The sequence below is a fragment of the Felis catus genome, chromosome C1 (genome assembly GCF_018350175.1).
Source record: "Felis catus isolate Fca126 chromosome C1, F.catus_Fca126_mat1.0, whole genome shotgun sequence".
In the NCBI taxonomy this organism is placed as follows: domain Eukaryota; kingdom Metazoa; phylum Chordata; class Mammalia; order Carnivora; family Felidae; genus Felis; species Felis catus.
In genome coordinates this window covers 214,278,884-214,300,499 of record NC_058375.1, presented here as the reverse complement: position 1 = coordinate 214,300,499, position 21,616 = coordinate 214,278,884, and the positions used below count along the sequence as shown (strand labels likewise).

Below are 21,616 nucleotides of genomic sequence, written 5' to 3'. Positions count from 1 at the left end.
TACTTTATTATTTATAAATTGTGTGCTACCTATCCCTTAAAACATTTAAATTTATAATAAACTTATGCATACATGTATATGCACACTTTGTTCAAAGAGCCAGTTGTTAAACATTTACCAACAAAACCACTGTCTAAGCCTCAAGGTCCCGCTCCACAGAGTGGGATGCCACCACCTCCCTCCAGAGTGTCTGTGGGGGCAGTGGAGAAGACAAGAACCTGAGACTGCCTGCTCACCACTGCTGACCAGGCCAGAGCGGGAGGGGCCCTGGCAATTCTCTCACTCCGGGTTCTTGTCTGCACTATAAAATTCGACCTTTTCCCTCGATTTCATGGAGTCCTGTCTTGCCTATCACCCCACTCTGTGTCTCCATGTTTCCTTCTCTGTGGACCACTTCCCTGTGACCTAAAAATATCAGCATCTGTCTTCTCTAGGTTAAAAACAAACAAACAGAAGTCCTTTCCTGATCCCAAGCTACTATCCCCATTTTGTCCAGGCCTCCTCGGCCAGCCATCTAGACAGAAAAGTAAACCATCACAGCTCTTTCCTCCCAGTGCCCACTCACCTCTCACCCTAGTGCCAAATGCCCTCCACAGGGAAGCTGGTCTCTCAAAAATCTCCACTGACCCACTTGCCAGACCCAAGACCCCCTCTCTGGCCTCATCTGACTTCATCTCGTCTCGTCCTCCACAATAGCATTTTCTCCATGGTTTCCTTGTATCTCCAATTCCTTGCTTCCCCACAACCCAGTCACCATTATGTTCTACCGTTAGTCACTCAACTCGAATTCTTGAGTTGCTACTCGAATCTTGTGAAGGTGGCTCCTGTGGTCTTTGTAGTCTGGTGTCCCTGAAGCATTCACTTCCTCCCTTCTTCCTCTGAGACGTTCCCCTGGCGCATGGCCCAAGGGTCTGGGGAGGCCGACCCTACCCACGGGCTCCAGGACAGAGCCCAATCAGAGTAATGTTATTCCAGCCCTTCCTGTGCTCGGTTCAGCAAGGGACAGGTGTGGAAGAGATTATTCCACGACCCTCAGTATCGAGTGTCCCCATCCTCCCTAGTAGCAGAATTACAGTTGGGCACAGATCTCTAGGAAGAAAGGCATTTTGTATTCTCCCATGCAGCCAGGAGTGGCCAAGTTCTATACAGCATGACATGAATGAAACCATTTGCAACTAGCATTGTGCCCTTCAGATGAAAGGCCACACCATCCCCTTCCTCAAACCATTCCCATTGTTGGCGGGGGTCGGGGGGGGGGGGGGGATTGGTGTCCCTGCCTTGATTTTTTTAAACATCATCCAGCCCTCTCTACACAGCTCCACAAACCTTGTGGCATTTTACCATCCACCTCCAAGCAAGCGGTCATAAACACTGAGAATGCTACTTAGTTTGGGATTCATTACCACCTCCAGCCCAGCCCCACTGTCACTACCCTGTGGGATGGGCCCACAGTAGTTCTCCAGACATCTGTGGAAGCCTCCCTGACTCCAGCTCCTCCTCAGAGAAGCCCATCCCCAGCGCCAGGTCATGTCCAGGCCCCCTGAGGACCCCCAGCGCCTGCAACCGCACTTCCCAAGCCTGGCTGTGGATTGCAAACACCTGCTGAGCTCTTTCCGCTCCACACTTCCCGGGCTGTGCCCTGGAAAATCTCAGCTAGGTGTGGGTGGGGCCTGAGAAGCTGGTGTGCAGGTAATTCCGGTGGCTAGCAGGCTGGGGAGGCCTGACCTTCAGGGGAGACCAGAGCTCCCTGTGCAACGTCATCTGGTGTGGACGGTGTGGACGGGGCCAGCCTCCAAGTACTCTTTACCCTCCGTGCCTCGGAGCCTTTGCTTTTACTGTTCCCACGGCAGGAACGCCCTCCCTTCCTTGATTACAAGGTGAATCCCCATTCTTCTCTGAACATCTGTCGCAAATGTCAGCTCCTTTATGGCCCTCTCCGAGATCTGAGTGATGATTCCCTACATTCGTCATTCATGCAAACGTTTATTGAAGGCGATTATGTGCCAGGCTCTGTAATTACAAAGATAACACACCTACTCCACCTTTGAGTCTGGGTTGAGGAGGCAGCCATACAACAAGTTCAAAAACTTTTGTTATGCTTCTAATCTTTTCTGCTACTTATAAAAATAATGCACACGCATTATAAAACATTCCAAAACTAAAAAATAAGTCCTTCAGACATAACTAGTACCAGTACTTTGGTATGTAATTACCCAGGTTGTATTGAATATTTAATAAAATTGAGTTCATTTTAAAAACTTTTTTTTATTTTATTTTATTTTTTTATTTTTTTTTCTCAACGTTTATTTATTTTTTGGGACAGAGAGAGAGCATGAATGGGGGAGGGGCAGAGAGAGAGGGAGACACAGAATCGGAAATCAGGCTCCAGGCTCTGAGCCATCAGCCCAGAGCCCGACGCGGGGCTCGAACTCCCGGACCGCGAGATCGTGACCTGGCTGAAGTCAGACGCTCAACCGACTGCGCCACCCAGGCGCCCCTCATTTTAAAAACTTTTTAATGTTATTGTTTTTTTTTTTAATTCTAATGTTTATTTATTTTTGAGAGAGAGACAGAGACAGACCATGAGCAGGGGAGGGGCAGAGAGAGAGGGAGACACAGAATCCGAAGCAGGCTCTAGGCTCCGAGCTGTCAGCACAGAGCCCGACACGGGGCTTGAACCCACGAATTGTGAGATCATGACCTAAGCTGAAGTTGAACGCTTAACCAACTGAGCCACCCAGGTGCCCCAATGTTTATTTTTTTTTTTGAGAAAGAGAGTGAGAGAGAGAGAGAGCGAGAGAGCGAGAGCGGGCAGGGGAGGGGCAAAGAGAAAGACACACACAGAATCTGAAGCAGGCCCCAGGCTCCCATCAAAACTGAGTTTCAAACATAATGTTTTGGGGCACCTGGATGGCTCAGTCAGTTAAGTTTCTAGATCTTGACTTCACCTCACATCACGATCTCATGTTTCATGAGTTCAAGCCCCGCGTGGGTCTCTGTGGTAACACCTTGGAGCCTGGAACCTGCTTCAGATTCCATGTCTCCCTCTCTCTCTGCCCCTCTCCCTCTCATGCTCTGTCTCTCTCTGTCTCAAAAATAAAACTTAGCCCCGAACTGCTCTCCAATAAGCTGGGATGATCTGTACTCTTACCAAAGGTGTCTGAGAATGTCCTGAACAGATAAATTATTATTTTTTTGGATGTTTATTTTATTTTTTTTGATGTTTATTTTTTTTTGAGGGGGGGGGCAGGGTAGAGAGAAAGAGAGACACAGAATCCGAGGCAGGCTCCAGGCTCCGAGCTGTCAGCACAGAGCCCAACGCGGGGCTCGAACTCATGAACCACGAGATCATGACCTGAGCCAAAGTTGGACACTTAACGAACTGAGTCACCCAGGCTCCCTGTGCAGACTTTAATAAGAGCATTTGGTATGCTTTGCTACAGGAGTGGGTTGAAGAGCGTCGTGCTAATAAACTTGGGTCTCAATCTTAGGCCCCTGCCCGAGGTATCACAAAAGATCAGCAAGTATTGGCTCAGGTGATGAAGTGGAGAGGACCCATCCCTCCAGAAGTAACCTATCCCTCTTCTCTATTCTCTCTCTCTCAAGGCTGAGAGTTTGTTTTCCTCACTAGACTGTGTGTCCTGGGGAGGGCACAAGCTTTGTCTACGACCTCCTTGTAAAGGAGCTGTATTTTCAGAGCGTAACGTGCTGGGCCTTGCCAGAGCTGGTTGAATCAACGTGAAGTCATGAAGGAAGGGCCGAACCACATCCAATTCTGGAGTGGTTGGCCTGTCCCGGAAGTTATCAGACGATGCCGGGAGGACTGCAGGTGTTAGGAGTCCATCGTGATTCACAGTTTATATATTGACAGAAAGATGACTGAACCTGTCTCTAAGCAGCATCACAGAGAAGTAAGAACAGAGTCCTATTTAGGGGCCAGAGTGGTCGGGATGTGTTGCCGGGGACACGTTGTCTCTGGGCAAACTCCTAGAATAAGCCAACACTCCCCAAAAGGCTGGCCTCTATCTGGAACGGCTGGGAGTCCCAATAGCTCCTATCATGTATCGAGTGCCAGGTACTTGCTAAACACTTTACATACGTGAATTCATGTAGCCTCGTGGCAAACTAGTATTGCCTCCATTGTACAGATGAGAGAACTGGGGCACAAGGGTAAGTAAGTGGAGGAGGCAGAATCTGAACCCAGGCAGCCCTACCCGCTGCACTCCCCTGCTCTGGTTGACAGGGGATGTGGAGGGCTCTCTGCTTTCTCTCTCTGCAGGTGTGCTCTGTGGAGATGAAAACGACAGCACCCAGCCAGGGGTAGGGTCTCCATACATGTTTGATGACTCTGTGAACGTGTGCATGAATGGAAGCACCCGGAAAGGCTCTGGGGCCATGCACTGGAGATTGCTTCCCAACTCCCAACCACTGTCAACGGAGCAAACACCGGTTCATTTCGGAACGGGCCACTGAGGCTTCCTCCTCTGACCCCAGCATTCATTTACACACAGGTGTTTAAGTTGCAAACGTGGAGGCATCTGCTCAAGTAATTCAACTGGGGCTTGGGGGTAGAGAGGAGCTCTTTAGGAAGGTCTGGCCAAGCACTGATCTGGGAATGCCGTGCCAGCAAGCCATTTGAATCGGAACCCAGGATGGAACGCGTTTACCGTGTGATTGTTTTTCCATTTTGCTTTTAATTTTCAGATCGTGTGCAGACACGTTCATTCCCCTTCAATCACACATGACAGGCAGACTTATTAAGCTATTGCTGTTCTGATTGTTCTGAGCGAGTGGATGAGGTAGTCACCGCGGGGAAGCCCATGTCGGGTAGAGTGAAGGGAGAAAGAATGGTCCTGTACAAGAAGGAGTCACCTACCTTGGCTTCAAAGAAGTCCTTGGCACCTTTCACGCCCTCCTGGGCCACGTCGATCTCAGAGAGCTTTGCCAGCGCCATCAGCCCGCTGTCTTCCTGTAGCTCTCCCGCTGCGGCCTTGTGGAATATGAGTAGGAACTGTAGGAAAGGGTTGAGTAGAGTCCGGGTCAACCTCACTGAGACTTACGGCGGTCCCCTCCAGCCCAAGGGAAAGTCATGCCCGCCAAGCCTACGAAAAGGGTGCAAACGTGTGCGTGTGACCAATTATTTTTTCCCTTATCACACTGTCTGAAATCAACACATGCTCATTTTCCACAGGAATGTAGGGAAATGGGTACCTTCACATCCAGTGGAAGGGAAGGCAAACCGATTCAAATTTTTTGGAGGCCAGTTTGGAAATATTTACCAAAAAATAAAATGCTTCCAACCATTAATTCCACTGCTGGGCATCTGTCCCTCAGAAACATTTGCACAATAGTTTAAGAAGCATTGTCTATAAAAGCAAAAATCACTGGCAATGTCCTAGTTTGTGGCCATGAAAGAAAAAAAAAGTCCAATAGACCTATATACACTATTTCTTAAGCCTAAATAATTGCCAATGTTTTTAGTCATCCATATTTTGTTTGTGTCCCCTTTTTGCATTAGATTATTTACTCTTGCTTTTTTTTCCTTTTAAAGATTTTTTTTAACTTATTTTTTTTAATGTTTATTTTCCAGAGAGAGAGAGATGGAGCGCAAGCATGGGAGGGACAGACAGAGAGGGAGACACAGAATCTGAAGCAGGCTCCAGGCTCTGAGCCGTCAGCACAGTGCCTGATGCAGGGCTCAAACTCATGAACAGTGAGATCGTGACCTGAACTGAAGTCGGACGCTTCACCGACTGAGCCACCCTGGTGCCCCTAAAGATTTTATTTTTTAAGTAATCTCTACACCCAGCGTGGGGTTTGAACTCATGACCCCGAGATCGAGTTGCATGCTGTACTGCCTGGACCAGCCAGGCACCTCTCCCAAGTGTTTTCTAAAAGATCTTTACAGAACTTGGTATATTTCAAATACTTCCACTGTCACTTACCTTTTCATTGTGTTTATGATCATTTTTGACTTTCAAAAATTGTATATATTATTTTTAAGACACAGAGAGACAGAGTGTGAGCGGGGGAGGGGCAGAGAGAGAGGGAGACACAGACTCTGAAGCAGGTTCCAGGCTCTGAGCTGTCAGCACAGAGCCCAACGCAGAGCTTGAACTCATGAACCGCGAGATCATGACCTGAGCCAAAGTCGGACGCTTACTCGACTGAGCCACCCAGGCGCCCCCTCAAAAATTGTATATACATTATCAGTCTTTTTCTTCTCTCTCACCAGTGCACCCGTGTTATGCGTAGAGAAACCTTTCTTGCCATCAAGGTTACAGAATCACCTGTATTTTCGTCTATCGCTTTTATGACTCCTTTTTTGTTAAACGTGTAAATATTTAATCTCTGAAATTTATTCTGATCTATCCTGTGAGGTTGATCATTAACCCTATTTTCTTCCAAATGGTTAGTTAGGAATCTCCATGTCATTTATTGAATAATCCATTCTTTTCCAACAGGTTCCAAATGTGGCCTAAATGCATTAATCTTTAAAGCCAATTTGTACCAGGGCCTCCACAGGATATATTTTAAATGAATAAATAAGCCAAGCTGAAATGGCAGGTCCCCCTTCTTCCAGACTTTCTCCCCCAAAGCAATTTTAGGACTTTTGCTTCTTTAAAGAATTCTGGCCAATTTGTTCGTCAAACAACCTCTGCCCAAACTTCTAGAATTTAGTTTTCCAAGTCAGCACAGAAAGGAGCTTCTCCAGGTTTTTAGGTGCTATGTAAAACACATCTGTCTACAGGGAATTTTGAATTTTCAGGGTATTTTTCATGACCATCCCCTCTAAAGAATGGCTTCCCCAAGGGAAAAGAACATTACCTAAAGTAGACTGAGAGGTCAAACAACATCAACAGGCTTTCCAAATTCCAACCAGGGTATCTTTTCCTGCCAAGACTCTTAATCCCTGGAGGAAGGTGTGTTTCATTAAGTGGGAGTCTCGGCTGTTGCCGTCGCCCCAAAATGCCTTGCTAATGAACCTTCCTTTGTGATTCCTGTTTCAGGGCTCCTGACTCCACTGTGGACTTTGCCCAACGCAAAGCAAGGGAGGAAGCAAGAAGCTCAAAGATCCGTGGCTTTGTGGAGGCTGCCTGCCGTCAGCTTGGCTCCACAGAAGTGCCACGTTCATCCACCTGCAGCTTCAAACTCTCTCACTAGAGGCCGGCAGAGACTCAGTTTCCTGCGGGCTTATGGGAGCCAGGATACTGCCTCCAAGTCTTGGAAAACAAGCGTATTGGAGGTGAGGCTCCCAAGAGTAGGATGGAGGGCAAGGGGGCTTGGGGGGACGGTCATGGTCGGGCTCTCCCGGCAGAGAAGGTGGCAGCAAAGACACCAGCACTTGCACACGTGAGCCACGTGCAGAGGGCAGAAGTGAAACACCTGTCCCTCAGCACCCTGCCCACCCTTAAAATATGGACAGCGGTTACAGAACACTCCCGCCTCCCCCACCCCTGGCCCCTTAAGGCAAATACAAAACAGGTAGCCCTCCACACCGCGAGGGCAGCTCAAGAAAGATGAGCCTCACCCCCCGGCCTCGCAGCCATGCCAGTGACCGTGGTGGGGGTCTCCTCATCCCCGAGAGTCATTTTTCCCATATCTACTGGTGTTTACAGAAGGGCTTAAAGTATTCCTCAGGGATCTTTGCTCACTCTCACTCTGCCGGCTCCCAGATGACCAAGAGCAGCCCTGTCAAAACTTAGGGGTCTCTGCCCCAGCCAGTTGAAGGAAAAAAAAAAAAAAAAAATCCGACCCAACCTGAAAATGTTCAGCCTCCCGTGAAGCATGCCAGGCATTCCCTTTCCATTTTATGATAACCACCAACTCCTGAATGACAATTTCTCCGACTGCCCAGCCTTGTTTGTCTTCCTATTTATAGTCCACAAAGACTGGTATGTTGTGGAGAATTGGAAAGTGTCCTAGCTGTGACTATGAGCAAAGAGGGGAGGGGGGAGAGGAGAAGGAGGAAACAAAGAAACAGAGAGAGAACTAACAAAGCCGAAAACAAGCGATTTCAGACACAAGCTATCAAATGCTTCTGGTAAATGTAAAGAATTATTTTTATAAATACATATTTTTTTTATTTTTTAAGTGTTTATTTATTTTTGAGAGACACAGAGTGTGAGCAGGGGAGGGACAGAAAGAGAGAGGGAGACACAGAACCCGAAGCAGGTACCAGGCTCCGAGCTGTCAGCACAGAGCCCGACGTGGGGCTCAAACTCACAAATCGTGAGATCATGACCTGAGCCGAAACCAAGAGTTGGATGCTTAACTGACTGAACCACCCAGGCATCCCAAATTTAAGAAATTTAAAAGAAAAAAAAATTTTTAAGTAAATCCTACCCCCAACATGGGGCTTAAACTCATGACCCTGAGATCAAGAATCTCATGCCCTACTAACTGAGCCAGCCAGGTGCCCCTAAATTTAAAGAAATTTTCAGGGGCACCTGGGTGGCTCAATTGGCTAAGCATCCAACTTCAGCTCGGGTCATGATCTCACAGCTCATGGGTTCGAGCCCCGCATCAGGCTCTGTGCTGACAGCTCAGAGCCTGGAGCCTGCTTCGCATTCTGTGTCTCCTTCTCTCTCTGCCCCTCCACCGCTCACACTCTGTCTCTCTCTCAAAAATAAATAAAAGTTCTTTTAAAAAAATTTGTTTTTGGCACAAAAACAGACACATAGACCAATGGAATAGAATAGAAACCCCAGAACTAGACTCACAAACGTATGGCCAACTCATCTTTGACAAAGCAGGAAAGAACATCCAATGGAAAAAAGTCTCTTTAACAAATGGTCCTGGGAGAACTGGACAGCAACATGCAGAAGGTTGAAACTAGACCACTTTCTCACACCATTCACAAAAATAAACTCAAAATGGATAAAGGACCTGAATGTGAGACAGGAAACCATCAAAACCTTAGAGGAGAAAGGAGGAAAAGACCTCTCTGACCTCAGCCGTAGCAATCTCTTACTCGACACATCCCCAAAGGCAAGGGAATTAAAAGCAAAAGTGAATTACTGGGACCTTATGAAGATAAAAAGCTTCTGCACAGCAAAGGAAACAACCAACAAAACTAAAAGGCAACCAACGGAATGGGAAAAGATATTTGCAAATGACATATCGGACAAAGGGCTAGTATCCAAAATCTATAAAGAGCTCACCAAACTCCACACCCGAAAAACAAATAACCCAGTGAAGAAATGGGCAGAAAACATGAATAGACACTTCTCTAAAGAAGACATCCGGATGGCCAACAGAACAGGCACATGAAAAGATGTTCAGCGTCGCTCCTTATCAGGGAAATACAAATCAAAACCACACTCAGGTATCACCTCACGCCAGTCAGAGTGGCCAAAATGAACAAATCAGGAGACTATAGATGCTGGAGACGATGTGGAGAAACGGGAACCCTCTTGCACTGTTGGTGGGAATGCAAATTGGTGCAGCCGCTCTGGAAAGCAGTGTGGAGGTTCCTCAGAAAATTAAAAATAGACCTACCCTATGACCCAGCAATAGCACTGCTAGGAATTTATCCAAGGGATACAGGAGTACTGATGCATAGGGGCACTTGTACCCCAATGTTCATAGCAGCACTCTCAACAATAGCCAAATTATGGAAAGAGCCTAAATGTCCATCAACTGATGAATGGATAAAGAAATTGTGGTTTATATACACAATGGAATACTACGTGGCAATGAGAAAAAATGAAATCTGGCCTTTTGTAGCAACGTGGATGGAACTGGAGAGTGTGATGCTAAGTGAAATAAGCCATACAGAGAAAGACAGATACCATATGGTTTCACTCTTATGTGGATCCTGAGAAACTTAACAGAAACCCATGGGGGAGGGGAAGGAAAAAAAAAAAAAGAGGTTAGAGTGGGAGAGAGCCAAAGCATAAGAGACTGTTAAAAACTGAGAACAAACTGAGGGTTGATGGGGGGTGGGAGGGGGGGAGGGTGGGTGATGGGTATTGAGGAGGGCACCTTTTGGGATGAGCACTGGGTGTTGTATGGAAACCAATTTGACAATAAATTTCATAAATTAAAAAAAAATAAATAAAACTCGTGAGAAAAAAAATTTGTTTTAAATTAAAAAAAAGAAATTTTTAATTTCATGTCTCTTGGGATGTAAACACCTCCCCGTATTAGTTAGCACTCTAAGACTGCAAGTGACAGAAACAGACATGTTGGCTTAAGCAAAAAGGAGGTATTTGTCATATAAAAAGGATGTCCCAGTCGGTGGAGGGTGCAACTCTTGACCTCAGGGTTGTGAGTTCAAGCCTCATGTTGGGTGCAGAGATTACTTAAAAATAAAATCTGAAAAGAAAAGACAAGAAAAGAAAAGGAAAGAAAATGAAAGGAAATAAAAGAAAAAAAGATGTCCCAAGGGCAAAACGCACTAGCCCAGAAGAGGCCTGGGACTGGGAGAGACAATCCCCTCAGGGTTGGAAGCAACATCCCCTCTAGCTTCGTGTCTGGTCCACATGGTGGGAATGGCTACCCCACCTAGACTTATTCTTTCAGGAATAGCCACCTGCAGAACCAGTTTGTAGTACTTCACCCCATTTTCAAATTCCCAGGATGGGGGGCATCTGGGTGGCTCTGTCGGTTGGGTGTCCAACTCTCGATTTCAGCTCAGGTCATGATTTTACAGCTCGTGAGTTCGAGCCCTGCATCAGGCTCAGTGCTGACAACGTGGAGCCTGCTTGAGATTCTCTCTCTCCCTCTCTCTCTTCCCTTCCCTGCATGTGCTCCCTCTCTCTCTCTCTCTCTCAAACAAACAAATAAAGAAATAAACATTTAAAAAAAATTCTCAGGATAGGAAACCAAGTGGACCTAGCCTGACCAGCGGCCCATCCATGGTCCAATCAACAATGATGAGGCCGATGGGCAACCCAGCACAGCCAGGGCTGCCAGGGCCCCACCCAAGGGAGGGGGTACAGTAGGAGGAGAAAATGGGACCCACGGGTCCCAGTACTGACAGGAATCCAGTAAGTCCATCACCCGACCTTTGTACAAAACCACCGCACATGTGGACTTAGAGCAATTCTTCTTTGAGATAGATGTAAGGGGAACTAGAGAGGAGTACAGGAAAAAGAGAGGAGGCTATTAAGGCTTCTCTTTAGGAAAGAACTGTAGAAGACGGCAATGTTGTTCACCTGGCAACCTGGCCCCCACGGGACGATGAAGTTGGGAGTGTTAACTAGGGGGCCCTGTGGCACGTGACTTGGACCGAGCCCATCACAGGACCTTGAATGCACTGACTGGTCCAGGAGGTGGGCAAGTGTCCCTCGTGGGGCCCATCAGAGGCCTTCTGAGACTCGTTTAGTCCCGGCTAAACTGCAGCAACGCACCCCTGAGCTGCTGGCGGCCACCTTGGCAGGTGGCAGGGACCACATGCAGTGGGGGAGGAAAAGGTGAAGTGGACATAGAAGAAAGCCCCGGTCAAGATATGACAAGAGACTACTTAAAAATAAAATCTTTAGGGGTGCCTGTGTGGCTCAGCTGGCTGAGCAGCCAACTCCTGATTTTGGCTCAGGTCATGATCCCGGGGTCATGGGTTTGAGCCCCACACCGGGCTCCGCACTGAGCACGGAGCCTGCTTAGGATTCTCTCACTTCCTCTCCCTCTGCCCCCCACCCCCCAATAAACAATCAAACAAACAAACAAACGTACATAAACGTTTTTAAAACATAAATAAAACAGCATTAAAAAAATAAAATCTTAAAAAACAAAAATAAAAAAGCTATGACAAGAGAAAGATGCTGCGTTACTGTGCCTGGTGCTTCTACTTCCTCTCCCAGGCACGTGAACCAACAGTTGTTTGTCCTGTTCTTGTTTCAATTAGCTGGTGTTCTCTGTTGCCTGCCATCAAGAGTTCTAACTGACACGGGTGTGGGAAGAGAGCTTCCTTCTCACAACAGTCCTGAGGGAAAGCTATTAACACCCCCATTGAAAGACAGAAAAACTGAGGCTCTCAGAAGTCAAATAACTTGCTCAAGTTACACAGCTCTGTGCGGAGACCCAGGTCTGTCAGCCTCTTTTTGTCACCTAAGCAGAGCGTCAACACCCCGGTGGCTCCCAACACCAGAGGACACCAGCAGAATGACAAAACAAAAGCAGGAGGTCGGGCGTGGGGCATTAATGGCAACCGCTTCCAAATCCTGTGCATCTGGGCACAGCTGCGAGAGACAGGACCACAATGGGACTCTGAACCGACAAAGGACAGACATGAAGGTCACTGAAGCTTTGTAAGGGGGGGTGAAAACCAAAGGAACACTTTGGAGATTTCCAAACCTCTGAGGTCTACCCTCTGTAGGAAATAGCCAAACCCGTAGGTAACCAAAAGGTAAGCAGGGGTCTTGGATTCCGGGAGGAGCATGCTGGAGTGGCTCCTGGGTGAGACAGAGGAGAGGGACTGCATCTTGGCCCGGTTGGTGACCTGCACAGACCTCTCAACACTCTCGATTTCTGTTCCCCACAGGTCACAACTTTGCCACAGAAGCTCTTTCCCCAGTGTTGCCTCCCGGGTTGAAAGAGCCAATGCTGAGCACAAATGATACCAAGGAACCGAATGAGAGGCGAGGGAGCCAGAGGGACACCTGCGAAGGTGAGCGTGGCGGGTGACAGTGGGAGGCTGTGGGCACAGAGGCTGCCACCCAGGTCCAGCCTTGAGCTGGAGCGTGAGTTCAGGCAAGTGCTGGCTGTTCTGATCCTGTAGCTCCCCAGCTCCGAACTGAGAAGCCTGGCCTAGATTGTCCTGAGGGTTATGCCCAACACAGGTTTTCCATGATCTTCTCTCTCTGCATCTGCCAGCTCGGGAGAGGAAGAGAAGAGGGGATCTGGAGTTGACTTTGTGGTCAGTGAGAGAGGCAAGGCCAGTTTCATCGTGGCTGGGGAGGGAACTCATTGCTGCCAGTTCAGCCACAGGGACCTCAGGAAGAGTGTCCCAGGGCCCTATCTAGTCTGGAGAGAAGACAGGTACTTGGCCAAAGCTCTCACCATCAGAAACCAGGACGCCAGAACACCACTGTTTCTGGAATAACCAAGGTTATGCACCAGGAAGCAAGTACAGGGCTCTCTATTCCCAGCCCCCGAGGGCCCAGCTGACAGAGAACAAGACCGCAGCAGCTGGGCTAATGCTGAGCTTCTAGCCCGGATGTTGTTCCCAAAGCTGTTCTAACACCAGGGCGCGCTGACACGTCTAAAGCCCTTACAATAAAACTCAAGCACGTAAGACACGAAACCCTTCTCTGTGGGGCCACATCCTTGCCTTGTAAGAAACACACTGGCCTTGAGACTTCCCTCCAGACAGAAATGGCCTTAAATCACCAAAGTTCTCACACGTTTAGAGATCAGACTTTGAATCTATTTGCGTCTTCCAGAACGACATCTGTACACACAAAATTTTGCCTGCAATTTTAGGGATTCAAAGGCCAAAAAAGCCCATACTTGGATTGTTATGGGGAGGAGGGGAGATCCATGACCCCAGAGTAAAATCCTTTCTTTTTTTACTATTTTTAATTTTTTTTAAGTTTATTGTATTTATTTTGAGAGAGAAAGGGAGAGAGGAAGAGAGGGAGGGAGGGAGAAAGAGAGAGAGAGAGAGAGAGAGAGAGAGAGGGAGGGAGGGAGGGAGAGAGAGAGAATGCACATGCATAAGCAGGAAAGGGGCAGAGAGAGAGAGAGAGAGAAACTCCCAAGCAGGCTCTGTGCTCAGCACAGAGCTCGAAGTGGGCCTCAAACTCACGATCCGTGAAATCATGACCTGAGCCAAAATCCAGAGTCAGACGCTTAACCAACCGAGCCACCCAGGTGCCCCCATTGTTTTTTTTGTTTGTTTGTTTGTTTTACTATTTTTAAATACTTAGTATAACAATTTTTAAGTTTTAATGTATAAAAAAAGTATAAAATTTTTATAAAAGTACCAGAACTTTGCACCCACAAATATCCACTATGAGTATCTTGGTAAACAACCCTCCCGATTTCTCAGCACTTACCATTTCACCCAAATGAGGCTGTCCCACCCACAGTGACTTTCAACGTGCTTACTGAGCATTTGCCCATGCCAGCACTGGGGTTATTAGCTTCTTAAAGATATTTGTAAAAGAACTCTAGGTTAACTATCCAAGCAGCGCTCTGCAGGGGCCGAAGCCACTTGTGCTCCAGGGGACGGTAAATGTGAGTCTCCTCTCAGGGGGCCACTCCCCGCAGGGCCAGCAGGACACATATCAGCAGGTACCTCACGGAAGCTGAGCTGGCCGTCAAAGTCCTCGTCCACCTCCTTGATCATACTCTTCAGGCCCAGGTGGGTCTGGGGGGCTCCCAGTTTCTCCATCATCAGCTTCAGTTCCATCAGGTCAATGAAGCCGTCCCGTCCAGCGTCATACCTGCGGGGATCAAAGGAAGGCTGCTGACGAGGGACCGCCATGGCCAGCCAGGACAATAAGACACTTGTCACTCTCCCAAACACTTCATTCTTTTGGCCTCATTTACTGAAAAACAATTCCGTTAGTTCCCTGCTGCTTTGCAGTGCCCACCTGGGTCACCGTATCAGAGGGGACCCCCTTCTAGAAACACCTTCTGGATCTGCACAATACGATTCAAAGGGGATCTTGAACTTCACGGACGTTTTCCTGTCTTTTATCTCCTTATCTAAGCCCTAAGTTTCTTGACGATGAAGAACATGCCTGTTTACCTTCACCTCCCCCAGTTTTGGTCTACGAATGCCGGACAACGAAGGAGTGCAGGAGTGAGCCGTGAGCATCCCCTACATTCTCCCGGAGCCGCTGGCAATTCCAGGAGCCTCCTCTTGGGTCTCTGCCTCCCGCACTTCCACAAACCCCTCCGCTCATCCTTCTGGTCTCCTGCCTGTGGGAGCTGGTTCCCACCCTTGCATGCACCTGTGTAGCAGGCGGGCCCCGGCTCTCTGGTTTTAAGCTTTGCCCTCTGGCGTGCTCATCTAGCGTCCAGGTCCGAAAGGTCACGTCCATGCCAGTGACTGCCGAGAGGGGACCTGGCTTTGACCTGTTGGCCGAGCTTTATCACAGAGCCGGCATTTCTGCCGGCTGTCCTTCCAGCCCCCTTTGTCCCCAGCCCCGGTCCCCTGGCTGGGAACCAACCCAGCCTCATCAAGGTGGGGGCATGCCGGCCCCGCCCTCTACTCCTCAGCGCCAGGGAATCCCACAGGAGCCTTCTTCAGCCTTCTGTCCTCTGCTTTCTCCCAACAGCTCTACCCCCCACTTCTTAACACACCTGGGCTGTGACAGGGTTTTCTCACGGACCCCCCCGGCTCTCCTCCCTTCAAGTCCATCCCATTTTCTGCTCCTGAGAGGTCCCTTGTTGCTCAGGTACGAATGAACATCTTGCCTTAAAAAAACAAATCCGGGGGCGCCTGAGCGGCTCACTCGGTTGAGTGTCCAACTCTTGATTTGGCTCAGGTCATGATCTCACGGTTCATGAGTTCGAGCCCTGTGTCGGGCTCGGTGCTGACAGCTCAGAGCCTGGAGCCTGCTTCGGATTCTGTGTCTCCCTCTCTCTCTGCCCCTCCCCCCCTCTCAAAAATAAATGAACATCAAATTTTATTTTTAATTTAAGAAATTAAAAATTAAAAAAAATTCTGTCTCTCCCTCTGCTTCCCCTCCCTCGCTCGCGTGCACCATCTCTCGAAAATAAAAACAATATTGATAATAAATAAAAAGCAAATCCGTTCACGACAGCCAAAAGGTGGAAACCACCCAGGTGTCCAGTGACAATGAATGGATAAACAAGATGAAGTAGACCCATACGACGGAATACGGTGTGTTTATGATTCACAGCAAAAAGGAATGAAATTCTGACACATGCGACAACACAGGACCAACCTTGACAACATTACAGCAGGGCCGAAATAAGCCAGACACAAAAGGACAAACACTATACAGCTGCTCTTGTATGAGGGACCTAGAACAGTCAAGTCACGGAGACAGAACGGTGGTTGCCAGGGCCTGGGGAGCGAGTTTCACGGGTTAGCGTTTCAGTTGGGACGAGGAAAAGGTGCGGAGACAGATGGTGGTGGTGGTGGTAACACAAAGGGGGTGTTTGCACTGAGCTGTGTGCTCACATGGTTAAGGGGGGCAGATTTTACGTGCATCCTACCACAGTAAAAACAGATAAACAAAGCAGGCTCCTGCACTGTCCCCCTCCCCACCCTCCCGACAACAAAAGCCCGCCATTGTTGGCACCCACACCACCACCCACCAAGGAATGCAGCCTGTGGGCAACGAGACATCTAGCCCTGAGGGCTGGTGGTATTTTTGAGGCCCACGTGGTGAGGCTGGAGATGAGGCCCAGGACGCATCTGTTCCAGCCACAGCAGCCGACTCATGCCATTCCTCCCGCCCAGAACACACACCCCCGCCACCACCCCGCTGTCCTCAGTGGCCTTTCTGTCCCTTCAAGCTCAGGGAGCTGCCCCCTTCCATCTCTGATGGCCAACAGCCCCATTGTCTGCCCTCTGCTCCTCAGCAGTTACCACCTCCCGCTGCTAGATATTTCCTATGGCGGCAGCTCTGGGCTCCCACAGCCCCAAATCCTGAAAGAGCGGAGCCACAGTCCCTCCAGCCTGTGACGCCCTTCTCCTCTCCAGGCCGACCCCACACGTTGGGGGATGTGGGCCTGGTCCGTGGGGGGCCCCCACGAAGGTCGATGGACCATGTCAGAATGGGCGTGGAAGGAGGAACTGGCAGCATCTGGCCCTGGGAGCAGAGCGCCGCCTTCAGATTACGCATTTAAACTTCCCAGGAGCATTCCCAAAGAGCAGCAAGGTCTGTGCGGGGACATGACAGAGCTGGCCTTTAGCCAACACAGGGAAGAACTTCCTGGCAAAAACAGCCAACCAGAATAAGACCTGGGGTAAGAAGAGCTCTTACAAACAGGCTAGAGGGACAGTGTTACAGGGAGTCCTAGTCAAAATAAACAGGCTTCTTTAGGGTGGAACTTTCCAGAGCCTTCCATATGGTCACCTGAAACCTACCAGAGGGAAACAGAGCACACGGGCTCATTCGATCACACAATCCTCTGCCTTCGGGGACTTTCCACTAGAAGGCGGCACTTGTTGGTCGCCGGGCGCTCCAAAGAGCACACAACAACGCATCTCACGACAATTTGCTGTTAGAAGGACTGGGTTAAACAACCACAATGGTACCTGTCACGCCGAGATTTTGAATATATGTCAATAAGCAATGCACACGGTGCATGTTCCAACACAAAGTCTGCAGAGAGCAGGAGCCCCGAAGTTCTGAAGGCCGGTGCATCTCGGATGTGAATCACTGAGGGCAAAGGCAAAGATGGTTGGGGTCTCCAAAGGGAGCAGCAAAAGCCTAGGTGTGAGTGAGGGGAGGGCCCAGAATGGGAGAGAAGCTGGGAAGGAGGATGGAGGAGAGAAGAACAGGTCAGGGTGAAGGACCGACCAGGGTTCCCTGCTCACATAACCTACAGCAAGCACGACCTCCCCCAGGGGACCCCAGTGGGGCTGGTGCCACGGGCTCATGCACAGGGAGGGGGCTGAGATGTCAGCCTTCTGTTTCTCTTCTGGGGTTCTGACCGACACGAGTCGAGAAGGTTTGGAAAAACTGTTTCAAGCCTGAAACATTCTCCAGGCCTCAGAAAAGGGACAAACATGTCAGAAAGGGCGTCAGCAAAGTCTGGAAACAGGCTAAAGGAATTTAAAGAAATCTTCTTCTTCTTTTTTTTTTTCTTTTTTTTTTTTAATGTTTATTTTTGATAGAGGGAGAGTGCAAGTCGGGGGGAGAGGCAGAGAGAGAAAAGGAGACACAGAATCTGAAGCAGGTTCCAGGCTCCAAGCTGTCAGTACAGAGCCCAATGCGGGGCTCAAACCCACAAACTGTGAGATCATGACCTGAGCTGAAGTCAGAGCCTTAACCGGCTGAGCCACCCAGGCGCCCCTAAAGAAATCTTTAAAGAGGCAGGCAAAGGTGACCACTTTGGTGAGTCAGTGCCAGGAAGAGGCCCGCCCAGCACTGCAGCGGGCAAACCCCAGCTGGAGCAAAGGGCCAAAGGTGTATCTAGGCAGGCCTGTCTATGTTGCGCGGGGGGCCATCAGCCTGACACAGCAACAAAGCCAGCGTGTAGATGTGGAAGGGACATCTCTGAAGCCGAGCAGGGCAGGGAAGAGTGGGGTCACGAGCCGGCTACCACTTTCACTCCCCGGGACTCAGGGAAGGCTGCCTGCTTGCCTTTGTTCCCGCCTGAAGCACTGGCCAGGGGCCATGTATGTAAGTCCAGGCAGGATTAGAAAGTGACACATTAGTGGCGTTCTCACCCCTCCCCGTGTAGCTGGGAAGTGCGTCCTTCCCTCTTCAAAGTGATCCTCCACGAGGGCTTGTCCACGGTCACTTCCTTCAGGACCTGGGTTTGCGAGACAGGCAGGAAAAACCTCCCAGGGCCCCTTCGTCATCTTTCTGTTTTACCTGTTCCTCTCAAAGCACCCCATGACCACATGAGCAGCTCACACCATGGGATGCAAAGCGCCCAATAACTAAACCTGGCCTGCTCTGCAGCTCACCACACATTGTCTCATAAACTAATCCTTTTCATCTTTACAACAGCCCTGTGAAGAATTAATAATAGCCGCCTGTGTTTATGGTTTATTGAGAGCTTACTAAGTGCTGGGCACTGTGCAAAATCACCTCGTTTAATCCAACAGTGCTGTGAAGTGGTAATTAGTCACCCCACTGGATAGATGGTGATAGAAGTATGCAGTGAAGCCACTTCCTGGGGATGAGAACTAACCTGGGACTTCCAAGCAGGTCCTTGGCTTTACATGGAGCAGAGAAGGCCGGGATGATCATTAACTGAGTTTATACTATGTGCCCCACGACCCTGTGAGAGCTCAGGGGCCAGAGAGGTCACTCCATGTCCCAACAAAGAGACTGCTATTGTAACTGTAAGATGCATACCGTCTGCAATTGATGCCCGAAGGCTTTGGCAGAAATGATCGAAGCCATGGTGCAGAGTCCCGAATAGGCAAAGTCACTAATTTTTGACCAAGAGAATTTCAGTGTTGCCATCTTGCAAACATCTGGAGAAACAGTCTCGGCAGCCGAGCCCTTCGAATAAATTTCATCTGATTTGACCCGCCCTTCTGTGACGGGTGTAGGACTGATGAAGAAACTGGGACCCATGGAGGTCAACCAGCCCCAGGTCACTAGGTCTGCTGAAGTTAAGCCGGTGGACCCCTAGCCTGATGCCCAAGCTCTCACCCCAAACCCTGGGCAGGGCCACCCAGTCACCGGGGTTAATTTGGGGGGAAATAAAACTTGATATTCAGGCAGTCCTAACAGAATGCCAAGGTTGCCCTCCAGTGACAGTTAGCAAAGGCAGAGACTAGTCAAAGCTAAGGTAGAGAGAAGATTCCTGGGGAAGTAAGGTATTTAAAAAAAAAAAAAAGGCCTTTATCTTCAGAAGGTTCTAGGACTACATTATCACATCTCCACGTGAGGGTGGCTGCAGGAAGCTGAGGTGACAAGGAAGCAGAGGTCCTCAAGGCTGGGCCAGGAGGCAAAACCGTCATCTACTCTGCTCAGAGCCCCTGGGGAGGGGCCAGTATGGAAGCAGCTAGTGTGGAAGCACCTTTAGACAAGGCCCTCTGCAAACTGGCTATCTCACACCAACGTTCAGACCTGTGGGAAAGTGCATGCAGTTGGATTTGTTTTCTGCGTTCTGGAAACCTCCTTTGCCGCCATCCTCCCCCCCCCCCCCCCCCCCCCGTGAAAATGCTATCACCTTCTTTTTGATTTGGAATCCAGCCCCGTGGAAAGGGAACAGCACCTACCCAGGTCAGGCCCACCTGCACAAAACAGCTGGCAGGGCCACCCACTAAGACACCCCCACGCCCCCAACCCCTGCCACCAGGGACAGAAGGCCTTTCCCAGGCTGGGGGTGTGGGACCAGGCTTCAGGGGAAAGCGTGGAGCCCTAGCCCCAGGCCCACCTGGGGCTTTCTTTCTCCCTGCAAGCCCAGCCTAAACCTGCATTCCCCTCCCCCTATTTCAAACCGTGGAAATATTCCCTTTCCTCTCCACAGTTTCTGTCTTTCAAATGCTTGGCAGGCTTGTTGGGAGTCCCCTGAAGCCCTCAGCTCCTCCCCTACCAACATCTTAGCTCCTTGTACCAGTTTCTTTTCAAGAATTTAAATTTTAACCCCTATGTTTCTTATCGAAGGCAAACCAGGATATCAAAGAAAAACCACCCATCAACTCAAGACCCTGATGCTTGTTCGCTTCCTGGGATTTCCTTCCAGCCACCCCCGCCCCCCACCCCCGCTCTGAGTTGCTGAACTTTTCCCATGGTTTTTGCTTTAAAAGGCCCTCAGTCCCGGGCCATCTTTGTACTCTCCGGGATCTGCCCGGGAGAGACTCTGGTCCCATCAGCCCTGGAGACAGCCCTGGAGACACAGGCCGGCCTTGACACCCAGTGCTGCCACTGGCTTGGGAGACACTCAGGCTGGTGAGCCCTCTGCAGACTGAGTACAAGGAGAAGAGCTGTTTGTGCCCTGCAGGGAGATAACAGGCCTGCACTCAGCCCCTGGCACCCAGTAAGCAGCCAAGGAGAGGGAGCTATTTTTAAAAGTAGTACCTGTCTGCAGCCATGAAGAGGAAGGCAGCTTCCAGGGCGCCTGCTCTGAAGAGCCGCCCACTCTCAAACGGACCTCGAACAGCTGTGGCCATCTTTAGCATTCTGGGGAAACCCGAATCCACAGCCTGCCGAGGTCCCTTATTCAGACTCTCCGTGAAGCCCGTGCTCAGTGGCAGCCCAGCCCAGCCTGTGTGAGAGGGTCAGGTCTCTTGCCAGGGGTCACTCAGAAAGGCTCTTTACTGACTGGGGCCGGCACTACATGCTGGGGTGGGGTGGGGTGGGGTGGGGTGGGGTGGGGTGGGGTGGGGCAGGCTGGGATCCCTCACCGCCATGCCCACAGCCGTGGGCCGGTGACCTGGGAAAGCCCCTGGCCTGGCCAAAAGGGTCCCGGTAACCCCTAACTTCAACCCCACCAAAGTCCACTAGGGACGGGACGAGGGGACAGCGGCAAGGGTGCAGGGTTAGGTGTCCAGTGTCCATCCAGTGCTCAGCCCCTCCTGGTTCCGTGAATCACTTGCTCTCTCAGCTTCCACCGTGCAGAGCCCCTGGGTTTTCTTGGTTTTCACCTCGCCAGAATAACCCTGCCATTAGGAAGAAAGGAGCCAGGCAGCCTTTGTCTGTCTGAGGCTCAGCCATGAGAAACTCCCCCAGGGACCCTGGCGGGGGAGGGGGTGGTTCTCGGGAGGATGGCAGCGCCCCAGAAAATGTCTTGGTGTGGGAGGGTGGCATCCACTCCAGCACCCTGGGGCTCCCCTGCTTTTCTTTACAGCGAAAGGCCTTGTATGGAAATCAGGCACCGCCTTTTCAAACAGGCAGGCACCGGCTGCTCCGAGTGTGGTCCCTAGATCAGTGCCATCGCGGTCACCCAGGATTGTTAGAAACGCAGAATCTCAGGCCCTGCCCCAGACCTGCTGAATCAGAACCTCCATTTTCACAACACCTGTGGTGCCCAGGCACTTCCAAGTCAGAGAAGGGCA

General features: G+C 50.0%; 1 protein-coding gene across 1 annotated transcript in view; it reads right to left on the bottom strand.

Moving 5' to 3' along the window:
• EFHD1 (EF-hand domain family member D1) overlaps positions 1-21,616 on the bottom strand; it is a 43,010-nt gene that overhangs the window by 6,363 nt on the left and 15,031 nt on the right. The window contains exons 2-3 of the mRNA XM_023259812.2: positions 14,246-14,393; positions 4,877-5,011 (exon numbers count right to left, since the gene is read on the bottom strand). Coding sequence (XP_023115580.1) covers positions 4,877-5,011; positions 14,246-14,393 — 283 coding nt within the window. The remainder of the gene's footprint in view (positions 1-4,876; positions 5,012-14,245; positions 14,394-21,616) is intronic.